The following is a 15,130-nucleotide window of genomic DNA, read 5'->3' as shown; positions in this document are numbered from 1 at the left end:
CAGGGGATGTATGTATGTACACTACAGTACATGCGCTAGTAGCGTGAACATCTCAAACGGGTAATTAATGCTTATCATACCATCCCCCCTCGATTTCGCCTCTAGTCTCGCCATAGGATATCCCAACAGTATCACAGTGAGACGTTTGGCGTTTTCAGAATGCGGTCCTAAGGGCCTATGCCTCAAGCATGCTCTGCATCAACTGCATGTAGAATCTTGGGAATGTAGATAGTGAGGGGCTGTTGCCTGATTAGCTTACAATCTACGGATTAACTATGCAAGGAAATGTACTCAATAATATACACGAACATGCACCTGTTGGAGAAGCCAGTGCACCATATGGTAGATAAATGGATTGACGAAATAATTCCACAGGGATGTTTACAACACCTAGTTCCATCTACATATCTAATAACACTCGCACACTCACACTCCACAGAGCTACCACGCACTGAAATACTGAAACACCCTTGCCCCGTAGCCAACTTCACACTTTGTCGACAGCGTAGTGCACAGCGACTTCCTTCCTCCGCCTCTGAATCTCCCTGGCCTTTTTAACACCAAACCCGTGGTTGAACACCTCCCGGATGTCCTCCAACGTCATGCCCTTGACCTCAGGGTAACACAAGTATATGGCCACCCAGCCAAAGGCGCAGATAGCCGCGTAGAAGCCAAATGCGCCCGACGGGGTCGTGTTCTCCATCTGAGTCAAGAACGTCGACGCAACAATAACGTTGGAGCCCCAGCACGTCATGGTGAGCATCATGGTGCCCATGGCGCGCACCTCCATGGGGAAGAATTCGCTGCTAAGCCACGCCGTGTTGCCGATGCCCGACGAGTAGGAGGCCACGTACACGACCATGCTGACCAGCACCAGGATGGCCGGCCACCCGATCTTGGCGCCCTGCTGCAGCGACAGGTCGTGCTGCACGGGAATCCAGTGGAACGCGATGGCCGCGATGACGAGGAACAGCGCCATGAACGGCACGGTGCACAGGAGGATGCGCCTGCGCCCGAGCCGGTCGACGAGCATGAGGTTGACCCAGGTGAAGAGGAAGTTTGCCCCCGCAATGACGGTACCGACAGCGACGGGGTTGGAGAAGCCCACGAGCGCGAAGAGCGTCGGCGAGTAGTACATGAGCGAGTTGAAGCCGCCGAGCTGGGAGATGGCCATCAGGCCGCAGGCCGACAGGAGGGCCCGCAGGTTTGCCGGGACGACGTACAGCTGCTTGAGCACCCACCACTGCGACTTGCCGCGGTTCGTGTTCTTGGCGTCCTCGACGTGCATGGTCATGTGCGCCACCTTGCCGGCGACCTGCTGCTCCGTGCCGTGCGGGAAGATGCGCCGGATCACCGCGGCCGCCTCGTCGGGCCGGTTGTGGTAGATCAGCTGCCGCGGGGACTCGGGGCAGAAGGGGAGCAGCGCCGCGAGGAGCAGCGCGGGGAGAGCGCCGCCGCCCACCATGTACCTCCACCCCCCGGGCACGTAGGCGAACGCGGCCCCGATACCGTAGCTCAGGAGCTGGCCGCCCGTGATAGACATATTGTCGAGACCGATCATGCGGCCGCGGTACTTGGCCGGTGACACCTCGGCAATGTACCTGTGATTGAGTGAGTGGCAGGTCAGCAAGCACTCTTGTCAAAATAAACGACGTGTGCAGCGTAGCGTCGGTGGGGGATCATGGTCGGTCTTGTGCTTACATGGGAACAATCATGGCAGCGGACCCGACGCCGAAGCCGACGACGAGGCGACCGACCGTCATCTGCGCTAGGGAGAAGGCGGCGGCCTGCAGGATCGCGCCGACGGTGAAGAGCACGCAGCCCACGTAGATGGCGATCTTGCGTCCGTAGCGGTCGGCGGTGGCGCCGGCAAAGATGGCTCCGAAGAAGGCCGCGCCCGAGGTGATGGACGTGATGAGCTCCTTCTCGGACGAGCTCAGCATGTGGCCGAGGTCATCGTCGATGTAGATCAGGACCGCCGAGATGATGCCCGTGTCGTAGCCGAAGAGCATACCGCCGATGGCTGCGGTGGCCGAGATCAGCCACGGAAACTTTCCCGTCTTGGTCTGCTCGATTGCATCCAAGTCTTCGAGCACTGTTTGCTGGTCGAGGGAAGCATTGCTGAGGGAATTCTCGAGGTGTCGAGATTCGCTCTTTAGATCGTCCACAGCCATTGTATGCTGGACCTGGGCTAGACTCGCTGCGATGAGCTAAAGTCAAGCTTGATATCTCTTTCTGTGGTGGATAAGGTAGGGGTGAAGTGAAAATGAAGTCGACGACTGAGCGGCTGTGAGAAACGTGGCAGGCGGCATTTCCCCGGGGGAGATATGCGCATTATAGATAGAATCCGACCACGACCCTGAGATGACGTTGTCCGTGATAGTTGTCTGGAGGCACCCAAGGGTTAAGGAATGTGGGATGATTCCAATTGAGAATGGCAAGGGGATGGAAGGCCGCAAAGAGGATCCAAGCCTGTAACAGCCAATGGCAGCGAGGGGGATAATGCTTTTCACGGGGAAGGGGGGGGGATTCCTCGGCACTAAGCCCTTCTAAACCGGATGTGGAAAGGTCGACCGGATCCGACATGGCAGTGGATTCACGTTACCCCAGACTTCCCCGGAACGAGTTCGGGTCGGATGCGGGGATTGGGCACGGCGGCAAGCGGTGGTACCAAAAAGCCTCGCAAAAGTTACCCAGCGTACTAACCCAACCAGGTCACTCCTTAATAACCATATAGAGAAGGCCACTAGAAATTATTATTGAATACTTTTAATCTACTAGTCAGTAAGGTAACTCGTGCGAGGGATTTTTTTTACAACCGTTTGGGTGGGTCCCTATTTCCCATCGCCTATGCTAGCGTGCAGGGGGCAAGTGAGGGGGTGGTGATCTGCATGATGCGGGGACTGGGGCAATTGCCGATGGCCCGGCCGACCTTATCTTCCAAGCTTGAAGGCGGCAATCTCCCCCGTCAGGCAATTTTCATGGACTTTCCGTTCTTGATCGCCTTTAAAATAAAATCCCGCTTCTTGCTCATTTTACCTGATGCCAGATAGGTAATCGTCGCCGCCGCCGTTATTGTCACTCGCTTCATCATCCCCATAGTGGCTCCACCCCCAGCCATCATCGCAGTCGGTTCCCGGACTGCTACCAGATCAATCGGTCTCTTGTTACATGAAACCGTAAGAGGTGCTATGCTATGCAGGAGGCGTCCGCCAGCGCGGGCTTACCAATCCAGAGACCTTTTAACCCTTGCAACGTGGGTTTCCAGTCCCCATTCCCCCTTCCGAATGAAGCAACTTTGGCCTGACAGCTACACACTAGGCTTGCAAAGCAAGGTAAGTCCACGAGTCCACGTCCATGACACCTCTACGAGAGGGGCGCAGATTCCATCGTCGTCTGACTTGATATCGTGCCAGGCACCAGAAATGTGAGTTCCAGGCAGTGGCTCCCCGAACGGGCCGATTGATCACCATCCAATATTGACGAAACTAGGCGATAACCGCCGACCGTCGTGTTCTAGCTGTCGCAGGGGTGGCATTGAGTGCGTGCGGGGCCATAGCGTGCGCTTCCGGCACACGCTGAACCCGAGGTTGGTCCTCGATCCTAGGTTACCCGACTCGAGTCGAGTGCGTGTGCTAAAGTCGCGTCGTGGTGTCACAGCGTTCGACCGAGAAGGGCGTCAGAATCCGCTAGGCGAGACTATACCTTTGCGCGCAACCAGCCGTGGGTGGAGGTTAGCCGAAGCTTGAGTTTTGTCGACGAGACGCAGGTGATTGTTAACAACATCAACGATTCCGGGGCCGGCAGCTTTGCTACTGCAGGTGATGGCGAGGACAACGCCACAGTCAGTATTAGCGCCTATCCAAGGAGGCAGCTGCCGTCCCCACGTTCATGCACCGCTGTCGACACGTCCCCCTCTCCATCTGCACCTTCTCAGACATCACAGCTTGCTTCATCAGGCCCGGACAACGCTCCCACGACTGAAGACAGGAGTGTGGTGGTGGGACAGCTAGGCGATGCGATAGCCTTGAGCCCGGACTCGACTTCCGGGGCCGCTCTGTCCTCTCCCGGGACTGATGTATCGTCCTTGCCGGAGCAACCGCTCAATCTGATTTTCAGCCCAGGAAGTGTCGATACGGCAAACACTTTTGGGTTAGGGCTAGACCAAGCTCTGCAAGGCCAGGATGTGCTTTTCGGCCTCCCATGCGAAGATAGCTTTATCCAACTGCATAGCGACGGGTTAGCAACAAGCCCTCGCCATGCTGCGGACCGACCGGGATCATCAATCTACCTCGACACGCCGCAGTGGCCACTCCAGGACTACCAACAGGCGTTTCTACTCCGGTACTACGTCGAAAACGTGGCGCCACTCCTCGATCTATGCGACCAAGACCGGCGACACTTTGCCACGGTTGTGCCGCAGCGCGCAGCCACCTGCCCGCTGCTCCTCCACGCCATGCTAGCAGCCTCGGCTAAGCGCCTGAGCAGGATCGGCGACTTCGACGGCCTCGTCGTGGACCGGTACCACCAAGACTGCCTCCGGCTCCTGATTCCCGCGCTCTCCAGCTCGGCGGCTGTCGTGGACGAGAACCTGCTCACGGCGATCGTTCTCCTTCGCTACACCGAGGAGCTGGACGTGCCCGTCGCCCCGCCCGGCCCCGAGTTCCACCTCATGGGCACGCGCGTGTTCCTGGCGGCCCAGGAGAAGACGCTGAGCGACTTCAGCGGGCTGCGCCTGGCCGCGTTCTGGGTCGCCCTCCGGCAGGAGATCTACATGGCGTTCGTGCACTCGCGCCCCGTGCATGCCAACTTTGTGCTCAGGGACATTGGAAAGCTCATCCAGCCCGACGACAATGGCTCCGGCTTCGCGAACGGTATCATCATCCACTGTGCCAACTGCCTGCGGTATTGCTACGGCTCCGAGGAATGGAGCGTCGGTGCCTGGAAGGAGCTGCGGGAGTACCAGGATCGATGGTGGAGAGAAAAGCCTTGGTACTTCCAGCCCACATGGGCCAGCGAACCAGAATCGAATGGTATTTTCCCGACTGAGATCTATCTCAGCGATGCTGTGGTGACTGGTCTCCAGCATTATCATCTCGCTCGGATCCTCCTCATAGCCCACAACCCAGAGATACCTAAACTCGGGCCCGGGCAAGTCTCGGCGTTCAGAACGATGAACGACGAAATCAAGAAGACGGTCCGCGTCATCTGTGGGATCGCTGAGGTCCAGATCCCCCCCCTCCATTCCCACCGCAGGTTGATAACTGTGCTGACATGTCAGGGGTTTCGTTGACAGTCTAACCCTCGCACCGCTCCGGCTTACGTGTTAGTCTACCGCGCACACTTATTTGACTCTTGCGGAGTGTGCTTTTACTGATATAGGGCGGCATCCGGCAGCAATGCATGCATAGCCATAACCATGGCAGGCGATCGCTTCACAGAACGACATGAGCAAGAAGCCTTGTGCGGGATTCTCGAGAAGACGGACAAACAGATGGGCTGGCCCACTCGCTCTGCGTAAGATCTGCTTCGCCTCGTGCGAAGATATGGTGGGCTAACCTATGACAAAGGCAGGTAGGATTGCGGGAGGCTTGGGGTTGGGAAGAAAGCCATTCCGGCATGTCTATCGCGGACATGCTGAACACCAGATCGCAGGCGTCGACGTCGTCGCAAGTAGAGCGTTGAAAAAGTGGAACAAGAAAGTAACCCTAGGTCTCGGAATTTATTAGACTGAAATTCGGTATTATCAACCTAAAACCTCCTTATCAATGTATGACCTGTTGGGCACCGTGACAACATTGTAAATGCCCCTCGCGAACAAGAAAACGATTCGATAAATTGACGTCCTAGCAGGTTTACCGAATCCTATCCCCAGACATCCTCTAGCCACTGATTCCGCTTCTTAGCAAACTGGCTCCAACTCTGCACCTCCTCATCACTCCACCCATTCACCCGCCCCATCAACCCTTCTACCACCCTCCCAACCTCCCTCGCCATCGCCGCCCGCCCGCAAATATACATATTTGCCCCCTCCCCAAGCAACCCACACACCTCCTCCCCCTTCTCCGCCACGCAGTCCTGCACATACATCCCCCTCCCCGACCGCGAAAACGCCACGACAACCTCCAACATCCCATCCTCCGCCGCGCGCGCCAGCTCCTCGCGGTATAGGTATCCGTCGTCGGGGCGGCGACACCCGAAGAACAGCACCATGCGGCCGACGGGCTTGCCCGAAACTGCCCGGAGGCGTGCTCGCTCCTGCACGAAGGCGCGGAAGGGCGCGATGCCCGTGCCCGCGGCTATCATGATGACGGGTTTGCTGGCTAGCGATGGGAGCTTGAAGGGTGATCTGCGGATGTGGGCGAAGACTCGATGGCTGTCGGCGGAGGGCAGGGATTGTCTTGTGGTGGTGGTGCCGTTGATGGAATCGGCGAGGGCGAGGAGGTAGTGAGTCGTCAGACCGGGGATTTCCTTGGACGGGTCGCCGGGTAGCTGGGTCTTGTCTACGGCGACGGTGAGGGAGGCTCGGCGCGGGGTGGCGGAACTCGAGGATGACACGGAGTAGTAGCGTGGCTGGAGGGGCGGGATGGTTTCGACGAGGTAGGAGAGTGGTAGGTCCTTCCAGACTATGTTGGGAGCCGCGAGCGAAAGCAGGCGGCCGATGGTGACGTGGGTTTTGGCAGTGTAGGATGCATACGCTTCCTTGTCCTCCCCAAGCGACTTCAGGAAGTCCTTGGCCTTTTGGGAGGGCGCGAAGTTCGCCAACTCACGGATGGTATCCCGAGACACAGGGGCGCAGATCTCGAGGTAATGCCGGAAGAGAGCCAAAGCGGTTGTCGGACTGGGGATTGTGGCCTTTGTTGCCTCCTCCAAGGGAGTGATCAGCAGCGGCGTATCTGCTCGCGCTCTGATTCCGACGGCTTCCATGATGAGCTGCATTTCCTCGTCCGGGTTGATTGGATAGATGGCAAGGTGATCGCCGGTCTGGTAGCGCAGCTCTGGGTGTTCAACCAGGTCCAGCTCTATGTGAAGGCAGCTAGCCTCGGAGGAATCACCAATGTGGCGAACCTCCTGTATGGCCAAGGATTTAACAGGCGAATATGCGTTTCTAGCCTTGGCGATCCCACTTCGCCGACTGACGGGTTCGCCATGGTGTAGATCAATTGGCGAAAGCGAGGTGTCCTCGACAACTGCAAAACTCGGCTCGTATGGGACGCGACGCTGTTGGAATCCGAGCTTCTCCACGAGGAAGGAATGGAGCTCGTCTTTCCAGGCAATGAAAGCCTCCTCTGTGCCGCCATTCGCGTCATCCGCCCTGCCTATGGGCATCAGCCGACGGGCCCCAGCGTTATCGAGTGCCTCAACAACAACGTCCACGACTCGGTTGTAGTGCTTGTAGTTGCTATTGCCGAGGCCAAACGCGACGTATCGCAGGTTCTGCAGGCGCACTTCCGAGGCATCGTTCCGCAGCCATTCCCACAGGGCAGTAGCGTTGTCGCTCGGGTCGCCCTCCCCAAAGGTTGAAAGCATAAATATGGCCAGCTTCGACTCCGGGATAAGCGTAATCGTGTCGACGTCGTAATCAGACAGGTCGGCCGTCAGGACGGCCTGGCCGAAGCGTAAGTGGCACTCGCGAGCCAACCTGTTGGCGAACGCCTCTGCCGTGCCGGACTGCGAGCCCCAGAAGATGACGATGTCCTTGTTCTGCGGGGTACAAAGTTAGCGGGGAAGGGGAAAGAGGTGCTGAGGAGGACAAATGCTCCGAGTAGGGAATAGCGTACAAATTCAGCGAGCCTTTGCGCGATGTTCCGCGTTGCTTTTTGACGGGGAGCAGCCCCGGCATCTCGCAGCTGCGGCCGCTCGAACCAGACTCCATGGTACGGGTCGGGTTTGTCCCAAGCAATGCCTCTGAGCAAGTGAGTTGCCAAACCCAGTCCCACTGCGGCGAGGGCAACAACATCGGCCATCGAGGCCGGGGCCGCGAGGCGTGCAAGCTCTGAGACGTCCATCCGAGACATGAGATAATTATTAAGCTGTGGTATCGGAAACGCTTTCTCACCTCATGATCCATTCAACCTTGCGTCGCCCAGGAACCCGGGTCTTGCGTGCCTTCATACTTCATATGGCTGAGTTGGAGCGGATTGCCTGCCTGAGGCCACAACGAGAATGAAGACGCAGATCCATTGTCGTGATGCATCTAGACTAGGCAAGTTGCATGGCGCCAAATATCGACTAGTGTAGAGTTGGTCGTCAGGAACCCCGCCCAGCGCATTCTAGGCGGCGAATATTACCCACTTCAGTCCACCAATAGGAGTGAGGGCCGAAAGGGGAAACTTGCCTAATCGAGCACGATCGCGGGCCCTGGATCTTGGAATTTTTACCCACCTAAGACTTTCATGTTGCCCTAGCTAAGCATCTAACTAAATACGGGAATCCTGTACTTCCTGCCTAATATGTCAACTTGAAATGTCAATTTTCAGTCATTGATGGCAACTATCTGAGAGCAGCGGAGTTGCATGCCCTCTCGCTCTCTCTTCCATTTACTTCATTTGTTTCGCAAGTACTTACTAATTGGTTAACTGGCTCCCATGCATGTTCCTTTTTTATCCTCCAACTCCGCCCCTCCCGGGACCCCCTTATCTAATTAATAGGCGGCTTTCTCCCAGCGATTTCACTTCCATCAGCAATTGAACATCAAGTGCGGCATATTTTCCTCTCTCACAAGCCGTACAGTCCAACATGTATGCGCTACTTGTAATCCTCGCAACTACTGCTTTTCTTGTCACATACTTGGTCCTTATTCCCGTTGTCGACTATTTTCGCGACCCCAAAGGCCTACGGCGGTATCCCTGCCTTCATCCTCTCGCTGGCATCACGAATCTTGTCTTCGTCCGAGAGGCACTGAAAGGGTTTCGGTCCAAGACACTGTTCGAAATACACAAGCTCCACCCTGTCATTCGCACGGGGCCGAATTCGCTCTCATACGGCACCGTCGGCGCCATCAAGGACATCTACGGCCATGGAACGAAATGCCTGAAGGGCGAGTTATACGAGACCCTGTCCGGGACCCATTTCCATCTCGCCGACGTGGTGGACAGGGCCGAGCATGCCCGCAAGCGCAAGATCCTCTCCGCCGCATACGCGCTCAAGAATCTCGAGAACTGGGAATACAAGGTGGCAGACAAGACGGAGCGATTCATCCGCGCTGCCGACCGCGCCTGTATTAAACCACCCCCCCTTGACGGCTCTGCCGGTCCGGACTCGGCCGACCCGACAACAACCTTCGACTACCGAGCCTGGACCAATTTCTTCACGCTGGACGCCATCGCAGACATTGGCCTCAGTGAGCGCCTCGGCTTCCTGGACCAGGGGCACGATCTGGCCGAGGCCGAGCGAATGGACGGCACCGTGTACAAAGCCAACCACCGCGCCTGCCTGCACGCGACTGCAAAGGCCCAGTCGGTGATTGTGTGGACCGGGGAGTGGTACAACTTCAACAAGAGGCTGAGTAGCCTGCTGTCGCCGACCTTCCGGCGCTTCTGGGACCTCAACAACGGCTGGAACGACCTCGTCTACCGCCGCGCTACTAACCGCCTCCGGCGCTACGAGGCTGGCGAGAAGCTGTCCGACTTCTTCCAGTGCCTGATGGAGGACCGCGACGGCAACCCGCACGGCCTGGAATGGGGCGAGATCGTGGCCGAGGTGTCTATCATGATGAACGCCGGCTCTGACACGACGGCCATCGCCATGAACAACGTCATGTATTGGCTCCTCAAGAACCCGACGTGCATGGCCCGCCTGCGCGCCGAGGTCGATGCCGCCCTGGACCCCGCCGAGACCGTCGCCCCCTACGACAAGGTCAAGCACCTGCCGTACCTGCGGGCCTGCCTGGACGAGTCGCTGCGCGTGTCGCCGCCGACGACGTTTGGGCTGCCGCGGAAGACGCCGCCCGAGGGGGCCGTGATCCTGGGGGACTTCATCCCGGGGAATACGACCGTGTCCATATCGGCGTACGTGGCGCACCGGGATCCCGCCGTGTTTGACGACGCCGAGGCGTACGTGCCCGAGAGGTGGCTGGGCGACAAGGGGAAGGACCTCCAGCCGTACTTTATCAGCTTCAGCGCGGGGGCGAGGGGGTGCATTGGACGGAATATAAGCTATCTGGAGCAAACTGTTCTTCTGGCCAGCGTGGTGCATAGGTATGAGTTTGCACTACCATATCCGGAGTGGGAGCAGGAGAGATATGAGGCTTTGAATCTCATGCCGGGTCCGATGCCTCTGAAGGTGTGGAGGAGGAACCTTGGTTAGTTTCACGGTTACTTTCTCGGGTGTGGCGAGGAGTCCCTTGGGAAATGATGCTGGAACAGAACAGTTGGTAAATTGTGTCTAGCATTGAAATGTGCATCGAACTAGGCTGATGGAATCCATGGCACAAACTTGAATGTCACGGATGCCGTGAGGTGCTCAACGGAAGATTCGTACGTAATATGTATCTAAGCTGTTCCATTTCCAGCAAGATATTCCAACGCCCCTAAAAGCTGCAAGGCCGCCTACTTCGCGTGCAAATCGTAACTCAAGACCGAGTAGTTGCCTCTAGCACAGCCATAGCAGCATTATGCCCAGCAATACCGCTCACCCCACCGCCACGCACCGCACCAGAGCCGCAGAGCAGAATACGTTCCCCGTGCTCGGTAGCCACGCCCCAGCGCTGCGCCGGTGTGTCAAGCGCGGCGTCGTCCTCGGCAAAGGGCCACGACAGCGGTCCGTGGAAGATGTTACCGCCGGGCATGTTGAGCGCTCGCTCAATGTCGAGCGTTGTCTTGGTCTCGATGCAGGGACGGCCCTCGGTGTCCGTCATCAGCACGTCCTCGATGGGCTCGGCGAGGACCGAGTTCAGAGAGTCGATGACGGCCTGCTGGAGGCGCGCGCGCTGCTCGTCGTTGTTGTCGGCCGAGATGAGACGGTCGGGGACATGCAGACCAAAGACGGTGATGGTGTGCGCCCCGGATGCTGCGAGCTCATGTCCGAGGATAGACGGATCGGTCAGAGAGTGGCAGTAGATCTCGCAAGGCAGGACCTCGGGGATCCGACCCTGCAGCGCTTCATCGTAGGCCTTTGCGAGCTGGCTGTACTGCTCGTTGATGTGAAAAGTTCCGCCGAACGCGGCCTCGGGAGAGATGGAGCTATCGCGGAGCTTGGGTAGACGCGACAGAAGCAGGTTGACTTTGACTTGGCTGCCTTCCGGTCGTATAGGTGCGGGCCGGGACTCGGAGTCGGAGTCGGAGTCGGAGTAGGAGTCGAACTTTCCGAGCAGCCGATGGAGCACAAATGGCGCGACGTTAGCGAGCACATGGCCACCGATGACAGTATGCTGTCCGTCGGCATTCGTATAGCAGACAGTCCCGTCGGGCTCGATCGAGGTCACCTCGGCCCCGGTGACGATGCAGGCCCCAGCAGCGCGTGCCGCGTCGGCGAGCTGGCGGGTCACGTTGCCCATGCCGCCGACAGGCACGTCCCAGTCGCCAGTGCCGCCACCAATGATATGATATAGGAAGCAGCGGTTCTGGTGGAGCGCATCGTCGTGGGCAGTAGTGAATGTTCCGATTAAGGCGTCGGTGACGGCAACCCCGCGCACGAGGTCGTCCGACAGGCGGTCCTCGATGAACTCGCCAATCGGGCGCTCAAAGATGCTCTCCCAGAGTTTGTCGTCCCCGAGCCGGGATTTGGCCTCGCTGCGCTTGAGAAGCGGCTCCGTGACGGTCGGCCATAGCGCCTGCGCTACCCGGGTAGTATCGCGGTACAAAGACTGGAATGCGCCAATGTCGCGCGCGGCGTTGATGCGCTCGAAGGACGCACCCGTTGCGGCCTCGTCGAGACGGTCGATGAGCAGTCCTGCGCCGTCGGGGTGTCCTGGGACTGGCGTGTACGAGGAGTAGCGCCGACGCACGAGCTCGAGGTCGAGGCCGAGATCGTCGATGATCTTCCTGGGCATAAGACTGACCAGGTACGAGTAGCGCGACAGCCGGGCATCGAGCCCGTCAAACGCGACGGCGCTTACGGCAGCCCCTCCCGTAGACTCTAGCCGCTCGAGTACGACAACTGATCGGCCCGCTTTAGCGACGTAGGCCGCAGCGGTAAGTCCGTTGTGGCCGCCGCCGACGATGACGACATCGTAAGTGATTGATGGCGAAGCAGTAGGCATGATCGGAAGTTCCCTTTTTTCACTGAGAGTGAATTACTATATGCTCGTCAAATTTATCGTGTCGGGATGACTAGTAACTAGCAAAGGTGTTCTCTTTTTTCAAGAGTTCCTTATAAGGTTTGACGTTTCTGAGGGGGTTTCATGACCCCGCCTCGCTTTTCGGCTAGAAGCGGCCATCTCTACTAACTAGGGTGCTAGCCTTAGATGTGTGCTGGGTTCCCCTCCCGGAACACCTCTTGTTTCATATTAATTACTGATGCAAATTGAATGCGAGCTTATGCAGTTGGCAGATGGATTTTCCTAGGTCCCATTTGCGCGAGCAGCTTGTTTACTAGGGGAGAGCATGAGAGGGTACACTGAGCGTGAGAGAAAGCAGGTAGAGTGAGATAGTTTCATCAGCTTGACAACTGCAATCCCTGGGTCGTCTTCACCAACCCAGTACTTATCAATTAGTAATGTCAATGACGATGAGCATGAAAAGAGACAGGACAGGCCTGAGGAAGCGATCCATCTCGTTATTTGTTCCTTGTAGTATGCGTATAATTTTTGTCTCCTCCAGCGCTCTGTTATCTCGACGGCAGAGGAATTTGTCGGATGCGTCGTCTCTGTCGACAAGATGGTCTGAATGGAAATCATCAATGACAGAGAGATGGAGGTGTTTGTTTATATGAGAGCACAAGATAGTTCAACGCGCAGTCACGCAAAGAGAGACGAGTCGTGCTTTGCCACATCCTTGCGCTATTGAAGTGGTATAATCTCCAAGACCCCCTGCGCTAGCCTCACGATAATTCCACGGAAGGTAGCGATCAGAGCTGCGACGACTGAATCAATTCTAGAGAAGGCAACAATTAAAGGCGTGACAATAACAATATGGATACTGTGGAGTAGCGATAAGGCGTTTGGAAGAAGAAGACGACACTCATGTGACTGCAACGAAGATCCTGCGCAGGATCTCCAATAGTGGCAAGACCTAGCCGTTGATTAAACTTAGTATCGTCTCTTGTTACCGCAATTGCAATACCTGCATTCCGTGACGCTATTGATACACGATATTACAATCACAGACTTGCTATTACGCTACTGCCATTCGACTGAGTGCCGCCAGACAGTATCGTTGTGGGGATGGCGGTAAATGCTTTAGTGGATGCAAATTAACATTCTGCACCTTGCGTGTAAGGCAGGGGAATTGGAGGCAGATATGCAAGTATAGGCGCAATAGTAGCAGCTGCCACTTTAAGTATCAAAGGCCTAGGATGCCTCAGCAATTATGCTAAGATGCATTTGAGAATATTATCAACCAGTGCTTCCAAACTTAAATTAGTGATAGATATTACTATGGCATGTATTTGTATGATAGTCACTGGTTTGTGATTGATAGATGCAATTGGTAATTCCTTGCAAAACCTAGAGTAGGTAATATCATTGGGAGAGACAGGAGCCAGAGCTGGTGCGGCTTAGAAGAAAGTTGACCAAGCATTATCTGGTGCATGTCAATGACGCGTGCTTAATCATCTGCGCGCATTGTCTTTATGTGCTTTCGACCTATTTTTAATTCTCCTGTTTTGCCAGCTTAATGAGGCGCCGATTGTTAGTACTTGCATGAATCATTGCCGCTTGGTCTCTAGATCCCCGTGGCGATTAATGAGCTTGCCTATGAAAGCAACTATCGTGGTGCAAAATACAGGATAATTAATCACACGGAATCACATTCTGAACTTTTAACCTTGCGTCTTGGTCGCACATAGTTCGTTTGCGGGTGGTGACCTTTGCTCTAGATTATCGACTATGGACATAAACCTGATGCACTCCAGCTGAAAAGCCATTTCAAAATTGCTTTCTCCGCCGGAGCTAAAGGCAACAGCAGTATCACTAGCTAGCTCTGTCGAGCGTAAAGAACCACAAAAAAGACAAAGACGATACCCAGCGTACCCAGCGAGAATCATTTTCGCACTGCAACAACAAAGAGGCGCGGAAACGGGAACAGCACCTTACCATCAGACGACAAGGGATACACCGCCTTCAGCTCTCCGAGATACTGATCAAGGAAAGCCCGTCTCTCGCGCTCCGGCAGCGGGTCAACAAACGGCCGCAACCCAGTGCCCTTGACCCACTCGGCAATTTCCTCGTGACTGTCGAGTACGTGCTGGTACCGCGTCTGCCAAACGTTGATGCTGGAACAGTAGGGGCCCAGCTGGTCGTACAGTTGCTGTGGCGTTTCGATCTGGCTGCGCACAGGCTGGTGCTCGCGGAGGAGTCCGGCGAACGGTTCCCTTTCCGCAACAGCTCTCATCGAGGTATGGGATGGCTCGGCTAGGTTATCCGGGACTTGGAATGCGAATACGCCGCCTGGGGGTTGTGACTGGATTAAAGTCGTCGTGATGCTGATTCTCTGAACAGGTGGGAGCCACTGCAACACGGCGTTGCAGAAGAACAAATCCACGGCCTCGGTTGGCTTGTATGTGACCAGATCTTGCAGCAGGAACTCGAGTTGCGGGAGCGTGGATTTCGCCTTTGCTATCATGTCAGGCGACGAATCCACCCCTAAGACTTCGGCCTCTGGAAAGCGCTCTACAAGCACTTCGGTGGAGTTGCCAGGTCCGCATCCTAGGTCGACAACCCGTCTTGGGGAGTGTAACTGGACTTGTGAGAGAAGGTCTCGGGCCGGGCGGGTGCGCTCAGCATTGAATTTAAGGTATTGCTCTGAACTCCAGTCTTTCTTCATGGTTAATTCCGTTGAAGAATAGGATTGTGAGAAGCGGAGAAAGGGCTGAGCCTGCTGAGAGGGGCTATATCTCAAGGGTGTGGTGATAATTCTTGCTGATGCTCTCCAAGCCATATCCAAGAGCTTGGTAGCCAAGGTCTTTGTAAAGGGCAGCCTTGGTTGCGTCAATAATTGATGTGTTTCTATCGTATTGAATGAAAATGATA

General features: G+C 56.3%; 6 protein-coding genes across 6 annotated transcripts; 2 read left to right on the top strand and 4 right to left on the bottom strand.

Moving 5' to 3' along the window:
- Positions 1–487: 487 nt before the first annotated feature.
- QBC33DRAFT_614302 (putative ITR1-inositol permease) lies at positions 488–2,174 on the bottom strand (the record flags this gene model as incomplete). The annotated part of the gene is made up of 2 exons (XM_060432585.1): positions 488–1,601; positions 1,702–2,174. The coding sequence occupies 2 exons, from the start codon at positions 2,172–2,174 to the stop codon at positions 488–490; spliced, it is 1,587 nt and encodes a 528-aa protein (XP_060278638.1).
- A 1,022-nt stretch (positions 2,175–3,196) lies between these two features.
- Positions 3,197–5,709, top strand: QBC33DRAFT_601518 (uncharacterized protein; the record flags this gene model as incomplete). Its single annotated transcript, XM_060432111.1, has 8 exons — positions 3,197–3,256; positions 3,322–3,335; positions 3,417–3,427; positions 3,493–3,589; positions 3,661–5,224; positions 5,297–5,325; positions 5,383–5,517; positions 5,571–5,709. 8 exons carry the CDS (start codon positions 3,197–3,199, stop codon positions 5,683–5,685), a joined length of 2,025 nt encoding a protein of 674 aa, XP_060278637.1. The 3' UTR covers positions 5,686–5,709.
- A 156-nt stretch (positions 5,710–5,865) lies between these two features.
- On the bottom strand, positions 5,866–8,060 carry QBC33DRAFT_601515 (uncharacterized protein; the record flags this gene model as incomplete). The annotated part of the gene is made up of 3 exons (XM_060432110.1): positions 7,782–8,060; positions 6,052–7,704; positions 5,866–5,922 (listed from the first exon to the last, which is right to left on the bottom strand). The coding sequence occupies exons 1-3, from the start codon at positions 8,016–8,018 to the stop codon at positions 5,866–5,868; spliced, it is 1,947 nt and encodes a 648-aa protein (XP_060278636.1). The 5' UTR covers positions 8,019–8,060.
- A 633-nt stretch (positions 8,061–8,693) lies between these two features.
- Positions 8,694–10,308, top strand: QBC33DRAFT_501064 (cytochrome P450; the record flags this gene model as incomplete). Its single annotated transcript, XM_060425696.1, has 1 exon — positions 8,694–10,308. The coding sequence occupies exon 1, from the start codon at positions 8,740–8,742 to the stop codon at positions 10,306–10,308; it is 1,569 nt and encodes a 522-aa protein (XP_060278635.1). The 5' UTR covers positions 8,694–8,739.
- A 104-nt stretch (positions 10,309–10,412) lies between these two features.
- QBC33DRAFT_574183 (phytoene dehydrogenase) lies at positions 10,413–12,311 on the bottom strand. Its single transcript, XM_060430739.1, has one exon. The coding sequence runs from the start codon at positions 12,200–12,202 to the stop codon at positions 10,574–10,576; it is 1,629 nt and encodes a 542-aa protein (XP_060278634.1). The 5' UTR covers positions 12,203–12,311; the 3' UTR covers positions 10,413–10,573.
- Positions 12,312–13,950: 1,639 nt separating this feature from the next.
- Positions 13,951–15,130, bottom strand: QBC33DRAFT_551870 (S-adenosyl-L-methionine-dependent methyltransferase). The gene has a single exon (XM_060429239.1). The coding sequence runs from the start codon at positions 15,036–15,038 to the stop codon at positions 14,142–14,144; it is 897 nt and encodes a 298-aa protein (XP_060278633.1). The 5' UTR covers positions 15,039–15,130; the 3' UTR covers positions 13,951–14,141.

Source organism: Phialemonium atrogriseum (assembly GCF_030411735.1).
Source record: "Phialemonium atrogriseum strain 8032-3 unplaced genomic scaffold QBC33scaffold_41, whole genome shotgun sequence".
In the NCBI taxonomy this organism is placed as follows: Eukaryota; Fungi; Ascomycota; class Sordariomycetes; order Cephalothecales; family Cephalothecaceae; genus Phialemonium; species Phialemonium atrogriseum.
The sequence above is the reverse complement of the archived record's forward strand: the minus strand, read 5'-3'. Positions and strand labels throughout refer to the sequence as shown.

Bases quoted from the DNA above. Each gene is read 5' to 3' on its own strand.
- QBC33DRAFT_551870 (XM_060429239.1), bottom strand. From the start codon at position 15,038: ATGGCTTGGAGAGCATCAGCAAGAATTATCACCACACCCTTGAGATAT.
- QBC33DRAFT_574183 (XM_060430739.1), bottom strand. From the start codon at position 12,202: ATGCCTACTGCTTCGCCATCAATCACTTACGATGTCGTCATCGTCGGC.